The sequence below is a fragment of the Bidens hawaiensis genome, unplaced genomic scaffold (genome assembly GCF_021521415.1).
Source record: "Bidens hawaiensis isolate Kalapana, Puna unplaced genomic scaffold, B.hawaiensis_p1.1 tig00008869_1, whole genome shotgun sequence".
Classification (NCBI taxonomy): domain Eukaryota; kingdom Viridiplantae; phylum Streptophyta; class Magnoliopsida; order Asterales; family Asteraceae; genus Bidens; species Bidens hawaiensis.
In genome coordinates this window covers 467,919-491,568 of record NW_027491641.1, presented here as the reverse complement: position 1 = coordinate 491,568, position 23,650 = coordinate 467,919, and the positions used below count along the sequence as shown (strand labels likewise).

At 35.3% G+C, this 23,650-nt stretch overlaps 2 protein-coding genes across 4 annotated transcripts; both read left to right on the top strand.

The window, feature by feature from the left end:
• Nucleotides 1-16,575: 16,575 nt before the first annotated feature.
• On the top strand, nt 16,576-21,370 carry LOC143530237 (CBL-interacting serine/threonine-protein kinase 9-like). 3 transcript variants are annotated; one of them, XM_077025831.1, is made up of 14 exons: nt 16,576-16,759; nt 16,851-16,913; nt 17,894-17,965; nt 18,107-18,214; nt 18,886-18,954; nt 19,031-19,084; nt 19,156-19,281; nt 19,744-19,833; nt 19,907-20,029; nt 20,117-20,224; nt 20,314-20,430; nt 20,774-20,905; nt 20,992-21,062; nt 21,144-21,370. In XM_077025831.1, exons 1-14 carry the CDS (start codon nt 16,580-16,582, stop codon nt 21,151-21,153), a joined length of 1,323 nt encoding a protein of 440 aa, XP_076881946.1. In that variant the 5' UTR covers nt 16,576-16,579; the 3' UTR covers nt 21,154-21,370. The 3 variants fall into 3 exon arrangements, with proteins under 3 accessions (XP_076881946.1, XP_076881945.1, XP_076881947.1); XM_077025830.1 differs by having other exon boundaries at nt 21,141-21,370; XM_077025832.1 differs by lacking the exon at nt 21,144-21,370 and having other exon boundaries at nt 20,774-20,909.
• Nucleotides 21,371-21,672: 302 nt separating this feature from the next.
• On the top strand, nt 21,673-23,417 carry LOC143530238 (protein indeterminate-domain 12-like). Its single transcript, XM_077025833.1, has 2 exons — nt 21,673-22,671; nt 22,775-23,417. The coding sequence occupies exons 1-2, from the start codon at nt 22,313-22,315 to the stop codon at nt 23,277-23,279; spliced, it is 864 nt and encodes a 287-aa protein (XP_076881948.1). The 5' UTR covers nt 21,673-22,312; the 3' UTR covers nt 23,280-23,417.
• The last annotated feature ends 233 nt before the right edge of the window (nt 23,418-23,650 follow it).

The window sequence follows — 23,650 nt, the reverse complement described above, 5'->3', positions numbered from 1 at the left end:
TGGATTGGCTAGAGTCACTGCCATCTGGTAGCATTACCAATTGGGACCAGATGGTAGAGCAGTTCCTCCTTAAATACTTTCCACAACACAAAACCGCAAAATACCGAGCCATCATCACCAGATTCAGAACCGACGAAGACGAGTCACTGCATGCAGCTTGGGAGAGATACAAGGGGTTGCTAAGAAGATTTCCACACCATGGGTTGAACAAATGGCTCCAAGTTCAAACATTCTTTGATGCCCGATCTAGCCAAAACAAGCAGGCAATTGATCAAATCGCCGGTGGAGATCTCGGAACCAAATCTCCCAACGAAGCATTCGAGGTTCTAGAGAAAGCAACAAAGAAAAGCTTCGCATACAAACCACCATGATCAACCCCATCACAAAAGGGTATGCACCATGTTGACTCCAACACTCTTGTCACTGCACAACTCGAAGCAATCTCAAAGAAGTTTGAGCAACTACTAACATAGTTAGTGAAGGCAAAGACTAAGTGCGACACTTGTGGGGGGAACACAAAACGAAATATTTCCAGCAAAGCATGACGGTTGAAGAAGTTGATTACATGAGCTGACAAAACAACACCTTCGGGAACACATATAACCCTGGTTGGAGGAATCATCCTAATTTCAGTTTGAAGGATGGAGCAAACAATCAAACACCGCCTTGGTTTTGACAAACGTCCTTTTAACCAAACTCATTCATCCCAACCAAAACCTCAATACCACAACCAAGGGCCAAGCACCAGTCAACACCCAAACAGTGGGGATACTGTGGAGATTCTTTTAACACGGCTCTTAGCCAGTACTGAAACTTCAAACAAACTGACCGAAGAAAGGTTCCAGAAGAATGAGGCGGGGTTAAGGAATCAGAAGGCATCCTTACAAAAGATCGAAAATCAAGTGGGTCAACTAGGTCAGTTGCTTTCTGAAAGACAACCCGGTGGTCTTCCAAGCAACACAGTAACAAACCCAAATGCTCAGGCTAGTGCCATAACATTAAGAAGTGGCAAGACCACTCAATATTTGGTATCCCATCACCGCCATTTGATGATGAGACTGAGATTCTAGAAAAGGTGCATGATCGGCAAGTCCCAGCAAGTACTGCACAAGTCAGAGAACCAGTAAAACTATAAGTCCCACCCATTCCTTACCCAAACCGTCTTAAGAAAGAAAAGATGGAAGCCCAATATGACAAATTCCTTAAACTCTTCAAACAATTGCAAATCAATCTTCCTTTCATCGAAGCCATCTCGTAGATGCCAAAATATGCAAAGTTCCTGAAATATGTGTTGACAAACAAGAGAAAGTTGGAAGAACTATCACATGTAACTCTGAATGAAGAATGCTCTGTTGTCCTCCAAAACAAGATACCAAAAAAGAAGACCGATCCATGGAGTTTTACCATCCCTTGCTTGATAGGAGATTTATTTGTCAGCAATGCCCTAGCTGATCTCGGAGCTAGCATTAACTTGATGCCTTATGCGGTTTTTTCTAAATTAGGACTAGGAGAACCAAAACAACCCGCATGAGCATCCTGCTAGTCGATCGATCAGTGAAGTATCCTAGGGGCATAGTTGAAAACATGTTAGTCAAAATTGATAAATTTGTTTTTCCGGTAGACTTTGTAATCCTCGACATGGACGAGGACAAATCTGTGCCCCTCATCTTAGGAAGACCAATTCTAGTCACCGCTAGGGCTCTCATTGATGTTTGTACAGGCAAACTCACACTAAGGGTTGAAGATGAGGAGGTAACATTCGATATAGGCAGATCCATGAAACACCCGCAACACACTGATGATTCAGTTTATTATATTGACGTGTGTGAGTCTATAGTAAGTTGTCACCTTCGCGAAATCATTGAAAATGAAGCATGCAACACTCAGCTGATTGAGGAAAAGGCTTACTCCATCATCCATGAGGAGAAATCCACTGAGGATCAGGAGGCAAGTGAGCATCAAGAGACGTACGAGACCGTTGACCGCAAATTGGAACCAAAGGCAAAACCCTCCGTTGAAGATCCACCGGTTCTTGAACTTAAGGAACTTCCCTCCCATCTCGAGTACGCCTTTCTCGATGGTAAATCTCAATTACCCGTTATCATCTTTTTCCTGTTTATCAAATGAGGAAAAGAAAAGATTGCTTGAAGTTCTCAAACTCCACAAGAAAGCAATTGCTTGGAAAATCATGGACATCAAAGGAATCACTCCATCATTTTTCACTCACAAAATCCTAATGGAAGAGGACTTCAAACCAGTTGTGCAGCATCAAAGACGTCTCAATCCAAACATGCAAGACATTTTAAAGAAATAAGTCATTAAGCTGATCGATGCTGGATTGATATACCCAATCTCCAATTCCCCTTGGGTAAGCCCAGTTCAGGTGGTACCAAAAAAGGGTGGTATGACGGTGGTAACAAATGATAAGAATGAATTAATTCCTATGAGAACCGTCACAGGCTGGAGAGTTTGCATTGATTACCGCAAACTAAACGACAACACAAGAAAAGATCACTTCCCCCTTCCTTTCATTGATCAGATGCTTGAGCATCTATCAGGGAAGATGTATTATTGTTTTCTTGATGGTTTTTCTGGATACTTCCAAATTCCAATTTGTTTTTCCGGTAGACTTATCAATTCCAACTTTAACTTATACATCAACACACAACTAACGTTAATAAACAATACTGATGGACCCATGTTTCAATGGCAATATTGTCATTTGGTAGGAAAACAGTAATCATTCAATCCACCTTAAAGTTTGTGTTTTTCAAACATGGACACTTATAATGGGACGGAGGGAGTAATAACCAAAAATAATAATAATAATAAACTTTAATGTTTATCTATGTTTTATACATTGCTTTTTAAATATGTGTGATTTATGTTTGATCAATAGAGAAATCAAATAAGCTTAGTTGGTTGGCTTATGGATAATTATTAAAGCATCTTTCTTCAAAATGACCAAAATTCGAATCTTAGCATTTTATTTTTGGATTTAATGAAAAATGGGGTTTTACCAGTTCACCCGCTGGGTCAACCGGCCCGGGCCGACCGCCCACCCGCAAAACCGGCCGGGTTTTTCGAAACGGCCCAAATACACTGACCCAACCTGATATATGGACCGGTCCGACTGACCGGGTTTCAAAACACTGCTTCTCAGAAACCAAGTTCTTAGAGATTTTTCCACAATAATCTCCTTCTTTCATTCTCTCCTCCACCTTATCATCTCAATCTTCCCCGTCACATTCTATTCTTCTAAAGATACCCAATAATTCCTATCGAAGATGGTCTTATATCATAGGCATTTATGGTTATAACACATGCAAGCTTTCAAATTTTATTCTAAGCCTAGTGACACATATCTAAATGTACATACATTTCTTAGTTATAGTTTATACACGTACGAGAATTATCAAGTTATTGTTACTGTTATTTCTCATGTGTGTTCAAATCATTTTTTATTTTCTGAAAAAAAAAACATTCTTTGCATGAAAATCTTTTTGGGTTAAAAATTTCTTGGATCTGTAAAATTTTTAATTGATAAATATATCATACCAAAGTGTCATTACCTTACCCTATGATGGTTCAGACACAACAATAGCTATTCAAGACACTTGTTTTGGCACATCTGAAATATTAAATTATCTTCAAGATATCACTTTTTCCTACATAAATGAATCCCCCCCCCCCCCCCCCCGCACCCCACACACACCACACCACACCACACCACACCACCCATATAAAAAAGGTTTTCAAGGTTTCACTTGAGGTTTTGAGATTCTAAAACAGTAAATTTAGGGTCGTTATTTTTATTCTTAACCCGAAACCTAACCCAAAAAAATTATTAACCCGAAGGTACCCGCATCTAACAAACCCAATTATATTTTTGCTTGAATGTTTACAAATATATATTTTTTTGTTTTTTAGGTCAAATACTCAAAACCCGATTAACCTCAATAAACCGAACCTGAAGAACTTGGGAAAGATTAGGGTCATGTATGAGTACTAAAAATAAGTTTTTCAGACCCGAGGAACTAGCAACCCAAAAGTACAGCCTAAAGAACACGCCTAGATAAATCCATTCATCCCTTCTCTTTCACTTATCCTGCCTCCATTCCCATCTCTCACGTGAGGTGACAGATTCTCCTTGTTTTGGTTTTGAAATCCTTAATTTTGGTTTAATTTAAACGAACCAACCCAACATTGGCTTGGGCCCAACTCATTTAAAAACTGATCAAGCTCGTTAAGATACGAGTTTTTTCAAAGCAAGCTTTTTTCAAACGGACTACAAACCATGAATTTTTTTACTAGCCCTATAGAAAGAAAAACTGTGAATCCAACCAAACGTCGTCCCCTTAACACAAAAATTCAAATTTGAAACATGAAAATCAAATTAAATCCAAAAAACAATATTAAAAAAAACAATACACGTGTGAGCCTTCAAGTAAGCCAACAATTCCCTCCTTCCTGCAAAGTTTTCTGCTCTCTCCCACGTTCTATTTCCAAAGGAAATCTGTCACCTTCTTTCCTTTGGTTTCAACTTAATTAGAGAAACAACTCATTGAATTCTCTTCACCTGTTAAACAGCACAATTAATTCCTTACGAAAAGTTAAGCTTAATATTTGAAGTGACCCTAAAAACATTTAACACAGTTTAAGTAAAGAAATCGGAATCTTACTTGGAAAGGTTTTCTTTTTCACTAAAAACTCACTCAACTCTAATTATGTGATTTCGATCGTGCATTCTAGAAATCGTATATTAGAAAATGCGTGTGACACACGTTAGAAATTTCTTTAATTTGTAAAGAAGTATTTTCTTTTTTTCCTTAAAAAAATGACCTTGGTTTTAGAATATGTTTTAGATCCCACAAAGATTGAGCCGGTCCGGGCCCTTTAACATTCATTAAAGATTCAAGGTTATATTTTAGCATTTTAACTTTCATAGGTTAGGCTATTATGAGAGCTTGGATGACAATAAAACTTAAATCCGATAAAATCCCCGAAACCCAAAATATTTGGAACGGGTAAAACGCGTCCTATTAGGGTATGAGATGGGTTTGGGATTACTTTTGACATTTTCCGCGGGTTGTGGACGGGTATGAGATTTGTAATATGCTCGAAAAATTAATTATTTGATATATTTTATGAAAAAATTTATTTATAATTGATTAATAGTTACCCGGTTTAATTGATTAGTTATATTTTGTAAGAACCGATAGATACCGAGAAGTTTTTCTTGGGTGTACCCGACGGGCATACTTAATAAGCTAACGGTTATACCCGACGGATAATTATTCGATAAAAACTTGACGGGTTTAAGACAAGATTTTGTAATCAGATTTGGGTTTAGAATGACCTAAACCCAACTCACTTACGTCCCTAGCTCCAACTTAGTCTCAGTTTATTATAAATCTAAACAAATTTATTGTAATATGGAAAAAAGTTGTTTTTTTCTAGCATAAACTAAGTCCATAAACTATTAACCACTTAAATTTCAACAAACATTTCAAAAATCGTTCTATTATCAAAATATTGTCACAACCTTAAGGCTTTGTTACTTGTTAAATCGCCGTAACTTGTTATAAAAGCATTCTCATTCAATCTTTTATTTTAAGGGGTGTTTTTATAATTTTGAGTATCGTAAGTGAAAAGTTTTTTATTTTAAAAAATATAGTGATTTTTTTGTATATTTGAAAGTCTAATGTTTACTCCTTATAATTTTTTAATTTATTTTGAAAGTGATTGTTAGTGAAGGAAAGAGAAATACTAATAAAAATATATAAAAAGTAATATTTAATTGAAAATGACAGAAAAAATGAAGCGTGTTTTAGTGTAAACTTTTATTTAGATATAGAGAATAAGACGGGAATGCTCTAAGATAGAGGTGCACAAAAAACCCGAACTCGAAACCAGACCCGAAATAGAGACCTGAACCGGTTTTTTTATACCCGGGTTTTTAATACCCGAACTCGTACACGACCCTACCCATATGGTACGGATAGGGTATGCATTTCGGTACTAAAACCCGAACCCAAATCGCGCCCGATTTGTAGCCTGTAATACCCGAAAATTTGGACAGGTTCCAAATATGGAACCCTGGTTTTTCCAATACCCAAAACGGGATATTTCAAATACCCGATCTATACCTGAAAAATACCTTAAAAATACCCCTAAAAAGTGTAACCTTTTAATAAATCCGAAAAATAACTGGAGAAAAGCCCGAGAAAACATGAAAATACGGGTTTTACAATGCCCGAAAATAGAGTATTCAGATACCCGTGTCTATATCTGACCCGAACCCAATGCATAGGGTATGATTTTTAGAGACAATGCCAGACCTAAACCCGACCCAGGTATTACCAATACCTGAACCCAAATCCCGCCCGATTTGTAACCGGTAATACCCGAAAATTTGGACCGGTTCCATACTTGGAACATGGTTTTTCAAATACTCAAAACCGGATATTTCAAATACCTGATCTATACTCGAAAAATACCTTAAACATACCCCTAAAAAGTGCAACTTTTTAAGAATATCAAAAAATACCCCGAAAAAAGCCCGAGAAAACATGAAAATAAGGGTTTTTCAATACCCGAAAATAAAGTATTCAAATACCTGGTTCTATATCCGACCCGAACCCGATGCATAAGGTATGGTTTTTTAGAGACAATAGCCAGACCTGAACCCGACCCAGGTATTACCAATACCCGATTTTTGAATACCCAATCATACCTACACCTGCTTCCATACCCTAAACTGGGTATTTAAAAAACCCGATTCGTGCACCTCTACTCTAAGACCCTCAATTTTAAAGGCAATAAAAGTACTTAATCCAATATAAGATATACAGAGTTTAGCCCATTACTTAGCCCAATAGAAGATAACGAGGCAAGCCTGTTTCCCCATTTTAAGCCCAATAATATACCCAATGGTTCTGGGGTTTTGTTTTGGATTGGTCGACTATCACTCTTCTCTGTTAGATGGCTTTTGTATTTCACGTTCTAAAACTTTAACATGATCTGTGCCTCTTTGGTTGACTGAATTACTTAAAAAGAAAAATTAAAATTTTATAATTCTTCAAGTGAAAATGATGCCAGAATCTTTCAAAGAAAATAAGATTTGATGTAACTATAATACATGTTAAATGAATTTTATTTCGTATGCGTTTCTATTTTGCTTGTAAATCTGTTAAAGAAAACTAGAATGTAATGGCTTCAATTCATTTGATTGATTTCCTTTATAAAATGAACGTCCCATTCCAAAAGATTGCGAATTTTATGAACCAAACACATTAATATCGTGAAACGCGTGTATCATCCAACTATACATTTTGAACGATGTCACAGTTGATGGAAAAAAAATTATGGGCAAATTGGTGGCCAGGATTTGTGTAACCCCTGTTTGTGGTCTTAATTAATCTATAACGTAGTTGTAAATTACATTGAAAATACTAGTCACTGCCTAGTTTGTCCTTTTCTAAGTTTGTTTTCATGTGTTAAGTGGACATCTGTTTCTCTCATCTAGTAGCCTTGTGGTACAATGTTTGTACATTTTGATGTCACAAGTCCAGAAATGATTGGTCTACAATTTTTTGGTGGTCTATAGTTTTTGGAGGCGTTTGACGTGTGGGTCTCCAATATGAAAAGTAAAATTATGGAGCTCAATTCTTAGATTTATTAATTAAACTCACTTTAGATTATACTTATAATATACGTATTTCGTAAATCAAAATGAAGACTAGTTCGTCTAATACTTTCTACAAATGTAAAATACTTTCTCGTTAATTTTATACATTTGATACCATCTTATACAGAGAAAATTATGCTTGTCAACTCATTTTCCCGATAAAACTGTCATTTATTTAAATTTTGATTAATTTAAGATAAAATATCTTTTTAGCTTATTTAAACACGTTAAGCGAGTCATGCATCCTTGTGTATAAGGAACATCCTTCTCAAATATTACCAGCATGTTATGTCATTTATTTAAATTTTGATTAATTTAAGATAAAATATCTTTTTAGCTTATTTAAACACGTTAAGCGAATCATGCATCCTTGTGTATAAGGAGCATCCTTCTCAAATATTACCAACATGTTATGTACGCGTTACTTGTGGATGTGAAATGCTTAGTTAAGTGTGTTTGAGTACTTAGAGCTTTCACGTCTTATTCTTTTTTTCTATCTTTATAATTTAACTAAAATTTATTATTATTTAAATTTATCTTTTATTTTAAAAAAGTCTTCTATGTCTCATACTTCATCTTTATCTTTATATATTTTTTTTGTAGCTTTCTCTTTCTTTCGTGCATAGGTACAAATCATAATTACTTATTTAAATTTTAGAATTCTGAATTGTGAACCTTTATTCCTCAACCTTAAAGTTTTAGATATTGAGATGGATTAGAGAATAAAATTAAGGGAAATTGATAAATACTTTAAATAATATTAGAGATGAAGATAATTACAGAGAATGAAATATGAATGCTTTTACAACATTTTATTCTTGAATGTAGGGATGGATGGGCAAATAATCGATACCGGTACCTACCGAGTATTTTGGTACCCTTTTTTTGAGTTTTGTGATTGGTCAATACAGTTTTACAGAGTACTTATATTTTACCTATTTTTTGCCTTCGTATACCGTACTAAGCATTTTCCATATTAGTGCCTATTTTTGACGATTTTCAGGACGGTATATGTTTATTCTTATAGATACCTCATATTACTCTCGCTAATTAGTTTAAATAAATTTAGACTGGCAAAGTAAAGTGGACTAAAGATCTGCACTTGAAAATATCAAGTCTATTCAACTTCTGTTCTCAGTATTTTGGACTATTTGTTTTTTTATATATACATCTACCTAATTATTTCAAACATGGTGTTTTAAACATTTTTGTTTCTAAACAATTGGTTTATAGGTACCTTGTTTTATATATAGACAACTTTTTATTATACGTATATAATGTAATTTTAAAAGGAGGATCTATAAACCCAAACAGTAACAGTTTGGTTTTAAATTTTAACGGTTCACTTTTGATTTTTGATAATAAAAAAACTGTTACCAATGATTTGATCCAAACATGTCAAAAGCTGACCATAAACACCCTACTTAAGCATAACCAAACCAATTTCCTGGGCCGTCTTATGGGGAAGCCAAATAAGGCCAAGGATTTAAGCCTACAGTTTTGTAGGACCTCAATCTAAAATAGAGGTTTGTATTATGGGTTTTTGAAAGTGGTTTTTTTTATTAGAATTGATAACCAATGGACCACAAGACAACGAGGAATATCATGTACCCATTATCACTACATATTGTTCATACTAGGAATGAGCATTTTGTCTCAAAGACCTGTACTCGTACCCGTACACGCACCTATACCCGTACCGATATGGGTATTGGTACTCATTTTTGTTGAATTTTGGTACAAGTACAATCGGGTACATGTACGGATACATTTGGTATTTTGTACATGTTTAGAGTATATAAAGGTTTAATTGAGATTCTTCATACTTAATATATAAAATTAATTCTCAAACCATGTTATTATTGAACAGGTACTAAATGTTTCTTCAAAATTTAATAATATAACATCCAAGACTCCAATCAATAAACAAATCACTTAAAGTCGGCGACCATATTAGGGTTCTCTAATACTATCTTATCATTAAATCGACGGCCAATTTGGTATCTGTACTAATTTGGTGCCCATCACGTACTTGTGCAAGTACCGATACCCGGACTAATTCAGGTTGTTTTTTACTCATACCGATACCGGTTTCAAGATCGTCGAAGATTTGGAAATAAAAAGGCAAAGTGGTACAAAAACGGGTACTATACTGAAATACTCGTACCATATTGAAAAATTTGGTACGAGCATTGGTACTTTTTTTTATTGATTTTTGGTACGAGTACAATCGGATACAGGTACGGGTATAAATACAGGTATTGTTTACGCTCATCCCTAGTTCATACTCCATAATTTATTGATACTCCTATAGCTATACACATAAAAAGGAAAGAAATAAAAAGGTCATATCATTTTAGTTAATCTTAGACATCCTAACACGTTGAGGCAGTCCTGTCAAATCCAAACACATTTTTTCTATCAAATAGAAAAACGACATTAACTTATACAAAAACAAAATATTAATATAAAAAAAATTACATTCAATGCACACATATAGTTAGTTTTACAAAAATCCCGACTAGGCGTTGATTAATCCCGGATTAATCGTTAATCCCCACTTTACTGTATATTTTGGGCTAATCGGCCAATTAATCGGTCAATGGTAAAATCCGGTCAAAATCAGGAATTTAGGATATATCGGACTTAATCGGCTTTTTCTGATGAGGTTCTGGCCAAAATCGGCGGTTCCGGCGTGACTCTAGCCAAAATCAGCGTTTTCCGGCAAATTCTAGCAAAAGTCGGCGTTTTCCAGCGAGATTCTAGCCAATTTCTGGCCAAAATGTGTTCGTGTATGTATATAACTCAAAATTACATATACAAGTGTGTGCGTATATATATAAAACTGAAAATTATAAATTCTGATCTGATTAATCCCGATTAATCAGTAGTCCTCACACCCCACCGCCCGACTAGTGACTAGCGATTTTTACAATAATACATACAGTATGGGCATGGGGTGCTTCAATCGGTTATGTATAACAAATAAAGGAAGAGACATAATGAAAAAAAAAAGCCTGAGATATGCCCAACAGTATATTAGCACTTGTGTATATAAATGTATCAACGATAATATCTTTACTAATGAATCACATCCAAATATATACACATGTCTATCCTAGAGACTAGGAGGACTTTACAACTAAGTTGGAGATAAACTAGCTTGTTACAACAAACTAAATAATTCAATAGTTTGAATCAATGGTGGGAAACATTAATGGTGGGAAACCGAGTTGGGTTTAACATTCCCCGCAAGATGGACGATCGTGAGATAAGACCAATCTTGGATAAGAGAATCTTAAATCGTTGTTTTAGTAATGGCTTAGTGAGAGCATCATCAAGTTGATCATCCCCCGATATGTGAGTGACGCATATGGTACCCTCTTGAACCTTTTCGCGAACGAAGTGGAAGTCTAACGCAAGATGCTTCATTCTTGAATGGAAAACTGGATTATGAGAATAGTGTGTAGCGCTTAAATTATCACAGTAAATAGTAGGGGTAACCGTGGATTTATATCCAAGTTCAAACATTAAGGACATTAACCATTGTACTTCTGTTGTTGAAGCTAATGCCCGAAATTCAGCTTCGGTGGATGAACGGGCTAGTGTCGGTTGGCATTTCAAGGTCTAAGAAACCGGGTTGGAACCAAGGTACACAACATAGCCAGCGGTGCTACGATAGCTCGGGCAATTGCCCGCCCAATCCGCATCGGTGAAGGCATGGAGATGCAATGGTAAATTCCGTTTAAAAAATATACCTTGATGCATAGATCCATGTAGGTAGCGGAGCAAACGTTTTTAAAGAATCCCAACGAAGATCCGTGGTTTGGTGCATGAACTGTGATAATTTGTTCACAGAAAAGGCTACATCAGGTCTTGTTAACGACAAGTATTGGAGAGCCCCCACGTACAATAGCACGATAATCTGTTGGTGAGGAAAGTGGAGAACCGTCCACTGTTGTGAGGGTAACCGAGGTTGACATAGGAGTGGCAGTCGGCTTACATTCACTCATGTTGGCTTTAGTGAGGATGTCCAAGATGTATTTTGTCTGTGAGAGAAAAATTCCCTCAGTATGAGGGATAACCTCAATACCAAGAAAATAAGATAAGGTACCGAGATCTTTTAGAGAGAAACGATTTGAGAATGATGTGATGAATGAGTTGATGAGTGAATAGTTTGGTCCGGTGATGATTATATCATCAACATAGACAAGAATGAAAATTGGTGATGAGGTGGTTCGGTTTATAAAAAGAGATGGATATGAAATGGTGGGTTTGAAATTAACAGAAAGACGATAAGATTTCAATTCATCATACCAAGCGCGTGAAGCTTGGCGAAGTCCATAAATGGCCTTATTGAGCTTGCAGACATGATTGGGTAAAGAATGGTCGGTAAAACCGGGTGGTTGAGCCATGTATATGGACTCGGTGAGAGAACCTTGTAGGAAAGCGTTATTTATATCGAGTTGGCGAAGACACCAATTGGATGAGGTTGATAAAGCAAGAATAAGACTAAGGGTGGCCAGTTTTATAACGGGGCTAAACGTTTGAACGTAATCCAATCTCGGGCGTTGATGAAAACCTTTAGAAACTAAACGAGCTTTAAGTTTATCAACTGATCCTTCGGATTTAAATTTGGTTCGGTAAACCCATTTGCAGCCTACAAGGTTAGGTGCCGATTCACGAGGGATGAGAGTCCAAGTGTGATTGCGTTGAAGAGCATTAAACTCGTCTTGCATGGCTTTACGCCATTAAGGCTTGAGTAATGGTAGAAGGTTTGGGAAGTGAGTGTGTGGTGGAATGGTATAGGACATTATCTGAATTATTGTATTTTGGATTTGGTTTCTTAGTTGGACGAGTGTTATAAGGTGGGTTAAGAGAGTTGGTGTTTTTGGAAATGGCATTTGTTGAGTTGGAGGTAGATGAAGTGGGTGCGTTTGAAGAGGCATTAGAGGTAGGGAAAATTGGTGATGGTGAATTAGAAGGGGAGGAAGGCTGATTTAGGTGAGATAATGTTTCGGAAATCGGTTCTGTTTCATTAGAAGTGGGAGTAGGAATATTATTAGGTTCAGAATGAGAAGGTGATAAGATTGGCTGAATAGTTAGTGGTAGCCATGCATCAAGAGTGGGAGGGAATTGTGTAGGGGATTGAACAATGGACTCGTATGGAAATATATTTTCTACAAAATGAACATGGCGAGACGTTTATATACGGTTTGTAAGTGGTTCAAGTAGATAATAAGCACTTTGTGAAGAAGAGTAGCCTACAAATATGCACGGCTTTGATCGTTGTTGGAGTTTGTGATGTGAATAGGGTCGTAGCCATGGATAGGCAAGACAGCCAAAGCCATGAAGTTTGATATAATTAGGATTTTTGTGAAATAAACGAGAAAACGGAGAATCGTTGTTGAGAGTTGGTGTAGGTAAGCGATTAATGAGATAAGTGGCGGTTGTGAAGGCGAATGTCCAAAATTTTAATGGTATTTTGGCATGAGATAGAAGTGTTAAACCCATTTCAACTATGTGGCGATGTCGGTGTTCGGCAAAATCGTTGTGTTCGGGTGTGTGAGGAGGAGATGTGAGATGAGAAATTCCACAAGAGGCTAGGTGAGAAGATAATTTAAGGTATTCTCCTCCATTGTCAGAATATAATTGTTGAATTTTTGTTTTAAAGTAGTTTTAAACGAGACGTTGAAATCGAATAAATGTGGTTAAAGAATCTGATTTGTGTTTAAGAGGGTAAATCCATATGTATTTTGTGAAGTGATCTATAAAGATGATGTAATATTTAAAACCATCATATGATTTAACAGGAGAGGACCAAACATCATAATACAATAATTGTAGAGGTGCATATGAATTAATTGAAGAAACATAGAAAGGAAGTTTGCGACTTTTATTTATGCAACAAGAGTTACAAGAATCATGTTTATTCGAAATAAAGGAAAGAGAAGAAGCTAAATGTTGCAAGACTTTCAAGTGTGGATGTCCTAGCTGATGATGCCAAAAGGATGCCTTATTTGTCTGCAAATGAAAAGCATGAGGAGGTTGACTGGATGGAAGTTCATAGAGACCTCGATTAACCGTTCCGTGGAGAAGCAGTTGTTGAGTGTGAAGATCCTTGATAAGAAAGTGTAATAGTGCCAACATGAGTTATTTGGAGGGACGAACCATCACCAATGATGAGATCCACCGTGCCATCATATGGATTGTGCAACGAGAGGGCATTGATGTCGTTGGTAATATGGTGGGAAGCTCCACTGTCGTATAGCCAAGCAAGAGCAGCAACATTAGTGTTATTAAGAGCCATCATGTTGGCCTGTGGTCTATTGTGAGAAGAATTTCCATGATAAACAGGCAAGGTAATGTTGGGATGGGCCTTTTTAAAATTTGGGCAGGAGGTTAAGGAGTGTCCTTTGGTGAAACAAAATTGACACTTCCCTAAGAAAGGTTTGGTAGATGCAGGGTTTGTGGGGTGGGAAGGATACCCGGGTTGTGGTTGTTGTTAGACCGAGATGACCATGGTTTAGGTGGATGACGGGAAACGCGGTTATGGGTTGATGGAGAGAGGCAGCAGAATGTGGTTTTTGAGCAAGAGTGAGTTCATGATTGATTAATTTTTCATGAAGCTCATGAAAAGAGATTGGGATGTCACGAGCATGGACCGCCTCAATGACAGATTTGTAAGATTTCCGATCAAGGCCCGCAAGAATCACATCGGTGATGTCCTCGGGGTCCATAGGTTTGCCAAGGATTGCAAGTTCATCGACAAGGATCTTGACTGATTGCATGTAGTCGGTTATGGTTTGCTCAGTGGTCTTGGAAGATTGCTTCAATCTATGTTGAAGTTGTTTACTATGACCACAGGAGGGTGAAGCATATGTGTTAGCCAATAGTTTCCACGCGTCCAATGAAGATTTTGCATTGGTAACGAGAGGAACAATGGGAGCAGAAAAACTGCCCACAATAGCTCCAAATAGAAGCCTGTCTTGGCGAAACCAGGTATTGTAATCGGGATGCGGGGTGGATGAGCCATCGGGGTTTAAGGTCGGAGATGGTGCAAGGTGTGACCCATCAATGAATTTGTGGAGAGAGGGGAAGGTAACCATGGAGATGGATGATGGTGTGACGGGGATGGAAGTGGATGTGACTATGCTTTCAGTTGACATAGCGAAGGAGCGGTGAAAAAGAATATTAGGGTTAAACCTTGGCTGTGATACCATATATATGTATCAACGATAATATCTTTACTAATGAATCACATCCAAATATATACACATGTGTATCCTAGAGACTAGGAGGACTTTACAACTAAGTTGTAGACAAACTAGCTTGTTACAACAAACTAAATAATTCAAAATAGTTTGAATCAATGGTGGGAAACCGAGTTGGGTTTAACAGTGTAGCTTATAAGTTTTCATTTCACCCATTTGGTTTAATTAAAATACATCTTTAACTTGTTTAATTGTCATTCAGTTAGATCTTTCTTTGATAACTTGCGCAGCTGTACATGTTCAATCTTTTTCAAAAGTTTACTACTATTGTGAAACTAGCCTAATAGCAAAGAAATAAGAGATGAACATGTAGGGAGAAAGAGAGATATTTCATTAATAAGATGTGTATATCAATAGGGTATGAAATATATATATAGAAGATGATAACTTGAAGAACAAGCCTAATCTATATTAGGTATTGATAATCATAATAATATATATTTATAACAACTACTTGCTATTCTCAAAATTTTGTTTTAGTTAAAGTGGTTGTTAAAAAAGAGAAAAAAAAAGTGCATGGTTGAATGCGCTTAAGTTGCAAGAGTTCATCCTTGGATAATCTCTCGAGAAGCATTATTTTTAAGGGTGTTTTTAACACTTTAAGCGAATCTCATGTCAATCATACATATTCTATTTGTCAAAAGAATGCACCGTGGGTGTAAACGACGCGAGTCAAGCTCGAGCTAGATCTGGCTCTCGAGCTTGGCTCGTTTCAAGCTCTTTTTATAAAGCTTGAGCTTAGCTCGTGAGTTGTTTTTCCAAGCTCGGGCTCAGTTTGTTTATTATTTATTAATTTATCTATATACATTTTTTTATATTTTGAGAAAAACCTTAAATGAGCCTAAGCTCGGCTTAAGCTCGTTTAGTACCTTAAACGAGCCAAAGCTCGGCTGTCAAGTGTTCCCTTTATACATAGAACTCCAAAAGAAATAAAATTTAAAAATACGGCAGGCTCGAGTTCGGGCTTGATAATTAAACAAACTTTATTTAAAGTATGGCTCAAGTTCGAAAAAGCTCAACTTGTTTCGAGACTTTTATCAATTCAAGCTCGAGTAACTTAGAAGCATCTCGACTCATTTTCACCCAAAACTATTCCAAAAAGACAACGATGAATTTTTTGTATTAAGAACATGTTTGGGATTGAGTTTGAAAAATGTTTATTGACTTTTTGGCAATCCGAGATTTAAGGTTTTGCAAAACTGCTTATTAACCTTTTCAAAAACCTAAAATAAAATTTTTTTTTGTAATTACTAAACGCATTTTAATTTATTGGCTTTTTTAAAAACACTAATAAGCCATATTTTTCAATTTCAATTCTAAATATGCTCAGAATGAAAAAACATAAAAAAGTTACATCAACCTTATGAAAACAAAATATTAATATAAAAACAATCAATCATTGACTGCACACCTACAGTATGGTGCATGGGGTCCTACAATTAGTTACATATATCGCGTAATATACGTGTGGGCCCCACACCCCATCTCATGCATATCCTTCATTCGTATGTATCTCTATCTATCCTTCCAAACCATTTCATTCCGTCCATTTCTTTCATACTCTATTTCCTGCTTAATAATAATAATAATAATCATATCATTGCAATAGTCCATAATGAGCAGTGGCAGCTTGAAGAAGAGGACAACCCGAGTCGGTAATTACGAAATCGGCAAGACTTTAGGCGAAGGAAGCTTCGCCAAAGTCAAGTTTGCCCGAAACACGGTTACCGGTGAACCCGTTGCCATTAAGATCATTGATCGTGATCGTATACTTAAGCACAAGATGGTTGAACAAGTTGGTTAATTGTTTCTTTTGGTTTTTTGTATATTAATTTGTTTTTGAATAGAATGTTTGTTTATGTGTTGCTTGTTTGTTAATTTGCTAGATGAAACGAGAGATTTCGACGATGAAGTTTATTAAGCATCCTAATGTTTTGAAGTTGTATGAGGTATATGGTTACTTTTGAGTTATGGGTTTTGTGTGGTTTAGTTAGATTTGAATTATATGTGATCAATTCATTAATTTTGAGTTATGGGTTAGAATTCCGATTCAATTTGTTTTTTTTAACTAATTGTTGGGATGTGCATAATGGCAATTTCGGTTCCGTTTTGAGCTAAAGTCGAGATGAAACCGAAATTTCGCTTTTTGAGTTCTTTAAACAGTTTGTTTTTGGTTTTTTTGGTTTGAGTCGAGCCATCAAGCCGAGCCACCCCAGGCTTCAGCTCGACTCGATTTTAAATCAAGCTATTTTCGATTTAGATTTTTTGAATTTGGTTTAGCAAGATTTGAGTGAGCCCCGCGGGCTTTTTGAATATCTCTATTTTGAGTTACAGCCGAACCGAAAACCAAAATTTTTCTTTTTGAGTTCTCGAAAATGATTCGGTTAAGTTTTGTCAGTTGTGATTGAAAATTTAGGGCTGAAAAGAAAAGTTGACTAAAAATAATGAAGTTGAGACTAAACTGAATATTTGGGTTAAACTATTACAGATTACTTAAAATTTAAAATAAAAAATAAAAATCGATAAATTGGTTTCGGTATGATACTTTTTTTTGTTTTTTAATTTAATCAAAAATTTTAACGTTTTCAAGTTGTACAAGGTATGGTTAGTTAGTTTTGATTTCTGGCTTGTTGCAATCAAGTTTTGATTCATTGTTTATTCAATGATTTGTTTGGTTTAGTTAGGTTAGTGAATCTTGGTACTTTTTTAAAATTAGGCTTAGTGTTTGATTTGAATATTATGATATTTATCATTATCAATGACTCATAATTCAATTTGTTTATTCCCTGTGATATTGACATCCTTAAATGCATCAATATTAATTGTATTCACACAATCCCTAATTAATAAATATATATTGTTTTTTGACAATTTATTTTGATTTTAAAAAATATTTTGATTATATTTTTATTCTGTTATATCTTAATAGGTTATGGCAAGCAAAACAAAGATCTATATTGTTCTTGAGTATGTTGATGGAGGAGAGCTTTTTGACCAAATAGTAAGTACTTTTTTTTTCATTATATGGTTCAGTTAGTGATATATGGAATGAGAACACATTATGGAAAAACTCACGGGCCTCACCGATACCCTGCTAACTAGTACTGATCCCGTGTTTTTTTCCTACTGTGTTGCTATACAGGCCAAACATGGGAGACTTCAAGAAGATGAAGCTCGAAGATACTTTCAACAACTCATTAATGCGGTTGATTATTGTCATAGCAGAGACGTGTATCACAGAGATCTCAAGGTTCAATTGCTATTAGTTTCTTTATATTTGACTATAGAATGTTTATTTCGGCGAGCGATCTTTGGGCTTGTAAACCAACCGAACGAACAAGGACAGGGATTTGACTTTAATCGAACAAACAATCTAACATGAACACTTAAACGAATGCTGTTTTCTTGTTCATATTTGTTCGTTAAGGAAAGGAACATGTTTGAATTCCGTTTATGTTCATTCGTTAACGGTATAAACAAACGATTATGAACAAAAACAAACGAACATAACTAACATCGATAAAAAAAATAACTGAGCTAAAATTAGTTAAAAGTAATGTGAAGAACAATGTGTTAGGGCCTAAAAAGTTATTAACACTAGAATAAGTTGTAATGGGCCAAAAAGTTTAAATAAATCTATTAACGAACGTACATAAACGAATTTTAATAAACGGAAGTAAAAAAACATGTGTTCGTGCTCGTTTATTTAAGTAAATGAACAATTTTATTTTCATGTTTGTCCGTTTATTAAATAACTTAACATAAACGAAGTGAACTTTCCACTAAACTGTTCACTGGATGTTCAGTTCGTTTATACATAGGCTATGCTTGTATAAAAATAAACGATATTATGTTGTTGATTAGCGAAAGTGATATTTTATGTTTTACTTTGAACGAATTGCTAATATTCATACATTGCAGCCTGAAAATCTGCTATTGGACTCATATGGTGTTTTAAAAGTTTCAGACTTTGGATTATCTCAGCAAGTGGTATATAATTGGTGATGATTCTCTAGTGACTTGTTAATGAAAATCATAAAATTTTAAAATCTTTTTTGTTATTTAGGAAAATGGGATGTTACATACAGCATGTGGGACACCAAATTATGTTGCTCCTGAGGTAATTAACTAGTTATAGATTCTAAGTTTACCAATTAAAAGGCGAAAATTTACAAAGTATTTTGTTTTCAGGTTTTGACTCTACAGAAATATAATGGTGCAGCCTCTGATATATGGTCATGTGGAGTTATCCTTTTTGTACTTATGGCAGGGTACTTACCATTTGATGAAGCAAACCTCATGAGTTTATATAGGAAAGTAAGTTTAATACTTTTACTATTGGTAAATACTATATACAATAAAATCCATCATGCTATCTTATTTACATGAGAAAGTCTTTCAACCCAGATTTTGTATATCAACGTCTATAAAATCGACAAAGAAACACGAAAGTCTCTGAACTTGTTTAGAATGCACGTATATGTGAATAAAATAACTTAAGTAATAACTTGTTACCTCCTAAACTCGTTAAATTTTGATAAGGTGACATTAACAGTTTGCACAAAAAAACTTCATGTATTTTAGAACTTCATGCCGAGATTGGGTTGTAGATGTTTTTTTTTAAACACATTCAGGAACTTAACTTATAAAATGGGTTGAGTGAGTTTTCGTGTAAAATAAGAAAGTATGATTTTTTTTATGATATTAATAACACTTTTTTTTATAGTTTTGTTTTGTTTTTATTTTTTGTAATTGAAGAATCATCTTAACTTTTTTCAGATTGAGAAGGCTGATTATAGATGCCCGCCATGGTTTTCAACCGGTGCAAAGAAACTATTGGCACGAATTCTTGATCCAAACCCGCGCACAGTGAGTGGCTTTCTTGATATTTTAGCATTTATAAATCATGAAATTATTTTTTTGACATAAAGTTCCATTTCAGAGGATAACTATTCCTGAAATCTTGGAAAATGAATGGTTCAAGAAAGGGTATAAACCCCCTCATTTTGAGCAGGAAGGAGATGTGAACCTTGATGATGTTGATGCTGTTTTTAATGAATCCAAGGTTGTGTTAATGATTATTTTCTCTTATATAAAATGACTAAATTAATAGATTCATATATTAAATAATTTGATTTTATTTATTTGTCAGGAACATCTTGTTATAGAAAAGAAAGAGAAACCTGAATCCATGAACGCGTTTGAGTTGATATCTCGGTCACAAAGTTTCAGTTTAGAAAATATGTTTGAGAAGCAGAAGGTATGTTATAGTTTTTTTTTAAAAAGTTTGCTTGAATAACAAAAATAACGAAAAATATTAATTTTTTTTCTTGAATTAATGTGAAGCAGGGTCTTGTAAAAAGAGAAACAAGTTTTGCTTCAAAGTGTCCTGCTAATGAGATCATGTCTAAAATTGAGGAAGCTGCTAAACCCATGGGTTTCAATGTTCACAAACGAAATTATAAGGTATTAATAGTTTAATATTCAATAATAAATGTTCTTTAATTTAACTTATTAATTACATATCATTGAAAAGGATGATTTCATATATCACATTACCATTTTCAAATTTATGAGATTTATACCTTTTCCTTAAAACTTGCATCAGAATATGATAGTTTACAGGAAGGGTATAATGGTCATATTATTAATTGTACGATGAAATCACGAAAGTATAACATCATATATACCCCTATTTAAATTTATGAAAAATATACATTTTCCTTAAAACTCGCATCAAAATATGATGGTTTTGCAAAAAAGAGAAGGGTATAATGGTCATGTTATAAATTATACCGTTACATTACAGATGAAATTACAAGGCGACAAAACCGGAAGAAAGGGCCACCTTGCAGTGGCAACAGAGGTTTTTGAAGTGGCCCCTTCACTGCACATGGTGGAGCTCAGGAAAACTGGTGGTGACACATTGGAGTTTCACAATGTAAGTAACAATATCTACCATTTGTCTGATCTTAATATAATGTTGTATATCTTTTAATATTTTTATTTATGTTTATTGAATGACAGTTCTACAAGAACTTTTCATTAGGATTAAAAGATATAGTTTGGACCACTGATACAAATACAGATGACAAGAAGTGAGACTCTTAAACCTTCTTCTTGGTCATCATTTCATTATTTCATAATTACTAATTTGGTGTTTAAAATTTTTGAAGAAGAAAAGGGTAAAAAGGGGAATTGTTCACAAGTGATATTCATTCGGGTTGACGATATGGGGAATCATGACGCAACTTGGGGAGATACCTTCAACCTTATTTGTAATTTTCGCAGTCATCGGTTTAGTAATTGAAGTTGCAATCTTTTTTGCATTGTAACTTGGATAATATGCCGACTGTACGTGTAAGAACAAATGAAACATGTTTCGAGTTATGGTTAACTTGCAGCAGCTTAACATTGATAAGATATGTTTGGTGGTTCTTAAAATTGGGTTGTGTCACTGGTGTTACATGTCGTTTGTAATAAATGCATCAACCAAACGAAAAAACCGACCAAAATGAAACAAAATCACCTAAACTAATAAACAAATTAAGCAACAATCCAATCTCAAAATGAAAATGATTTGTGTCAAATTAAGCAAACAATTAGGCCCAAAGGTTTTATAATTGCAATTCATGTTAATGGAAATAACTCAAGGCAATCCAATGCCTTTTATCACCAACATGCAATTTGTGGAAAATTTACAATTCTCACATAGTTGTTTCCTAAAACTTTTTTGGTTCTAACACTATTTAAGTTGTATGTTGTGGGATTCCAAGTATCAAGTATTAATATATACAAACAAATAAAAGAGTGCAAAGTGAAGGACAAGTAATTAGGCATACACTGACAAATCTATATAAAAAATATATATGCATTGTAAATAAAATGGTAATCAGAAGGCTAATTTGTCTCTTCGTTTGGAGTCCGATACTTGATCATATGTCTTCACCCGTTTATATGCCGACTGATCAACCTGTTGACAAGGACAAAAGCCCAAAAAAGACGTAGTCATGATACGATTCCTTTTGTATGTTACTGTGCTCAAGTCCCCTTATATTAATGGTTCCCAACACTAGTTAATTGATTACAAGACATGTCCAACTTTGTCCAAGATTTCGAAGAAGATGATGAACGCTTCGACACTAATGCAAGCCAAAACACTACAACCTTGAAACTAAAGAAGAAACGCAATCTCCCTGGGAATCCAGGCAAGTTCCATTCCCGTTTCGTTAATTGATCGATTTGTAGCAGAAATCAAGAATACTATATATATATTAATTACATTTTGATATTGATTTTGAATTCAGATCCTGATGCTGAAGTTGTGGCCTTGTCTCCAAGGACTTTAATGGCCACAAATCGGTATATATGCGAAGTTTGCCATAAAGGATTTCAAAGAGATCAGAACCTTCAACTCCACAGGAGAGGCCACAACTTGCCATGGAAGCTAAAGCAAAGGCCAGCCAATATTCAAGTGAAAAAGAGGGTGTATGTTTGTCCAGAGCCAAACTGCGTGCACCATGATCCTACTCGAGCTTTGGGTGATTTGACTGGCATAAAGAAGCATTTCTGTAGGAAGCATGGCGAGAAGAAATGGAAATGTGACAAGTGCTCCAAACGTTATGCGGTCCAGTCTGACTGGAAAGCTCATGCCAAGATTTGCGGCACACGTGAATATCATTGTGATCGCGGAACCATTTTTTCAAGGTCATGAATCTCTATCTACTTACTTGCTTGTACAGTTGTACCTCCTACCACCAAATAAACCTTCTCCAACTCTTGAAGCCTAGTATTTTCTTTGTTCATGCAGGAAGGATAGCTTCGTCACCCATAGAGCCTTTTGTGATGCGCTTACGGAAGAAAACTACAAAATGAACCTAAAAGTTGGAGAGCCACATATCATATCTCATGATAAATCATTACTGTCTAATGATTTTGATCCAATATTTAATCGGCCATCCTCGATAGTAGGCACTGTTGCTTATACCTCAGCAACTGCGTTGCTACAGAAAGCGGCAGAGATGGGGGCAAAGGTAAGTGACAACACCTTCTCCCCTGTTCTCTTGAGGGGATCCACTACCATGGATTATTGTAATACTACCACTTCCTTTGGTGCAATGCTTACGGAGACAGGTCCAGCTGGTTATGGTATTGCTACAACTACTACGGATAAAAGTGGGTTATACGATTCGTCTTCTCTTCTTATGCATTGCCATTCATCAAAAGAAAGACAAGAATTCATGACTGTTGATTTCTTGGGAGGGATACCTTATTCAAATGACCAACACACACCAACAACAATAAGATACACTTAATTACATCAGCTGTACTTTATTAATCATCGACAACTTTCATAATTTGCATCTTAGTGGTAAAAACAATTTGCTGGTTTTCCTAAGATAATAAAATTTCAACTTTTCCAGTTTCTAGCATTGCTCCTCTTCCTTAATAGACATTACTACAAACACTAGCATCCATCTAGTTAAGATCACATTATTGTTAAATAAATATGAATCAAACCAAAGGTAGAGGATACTGCGAATCTTAATGTCCGAAATTGAAATAAAAAATATTTAAACACAACTACATAAGAAATAAATTGTATCACCCGGAAAATAGAAAACCCTTAATAATAAATATCGGATTATTGTGTTGGATTTAAGCGAGATTAATACATTGAAAAATT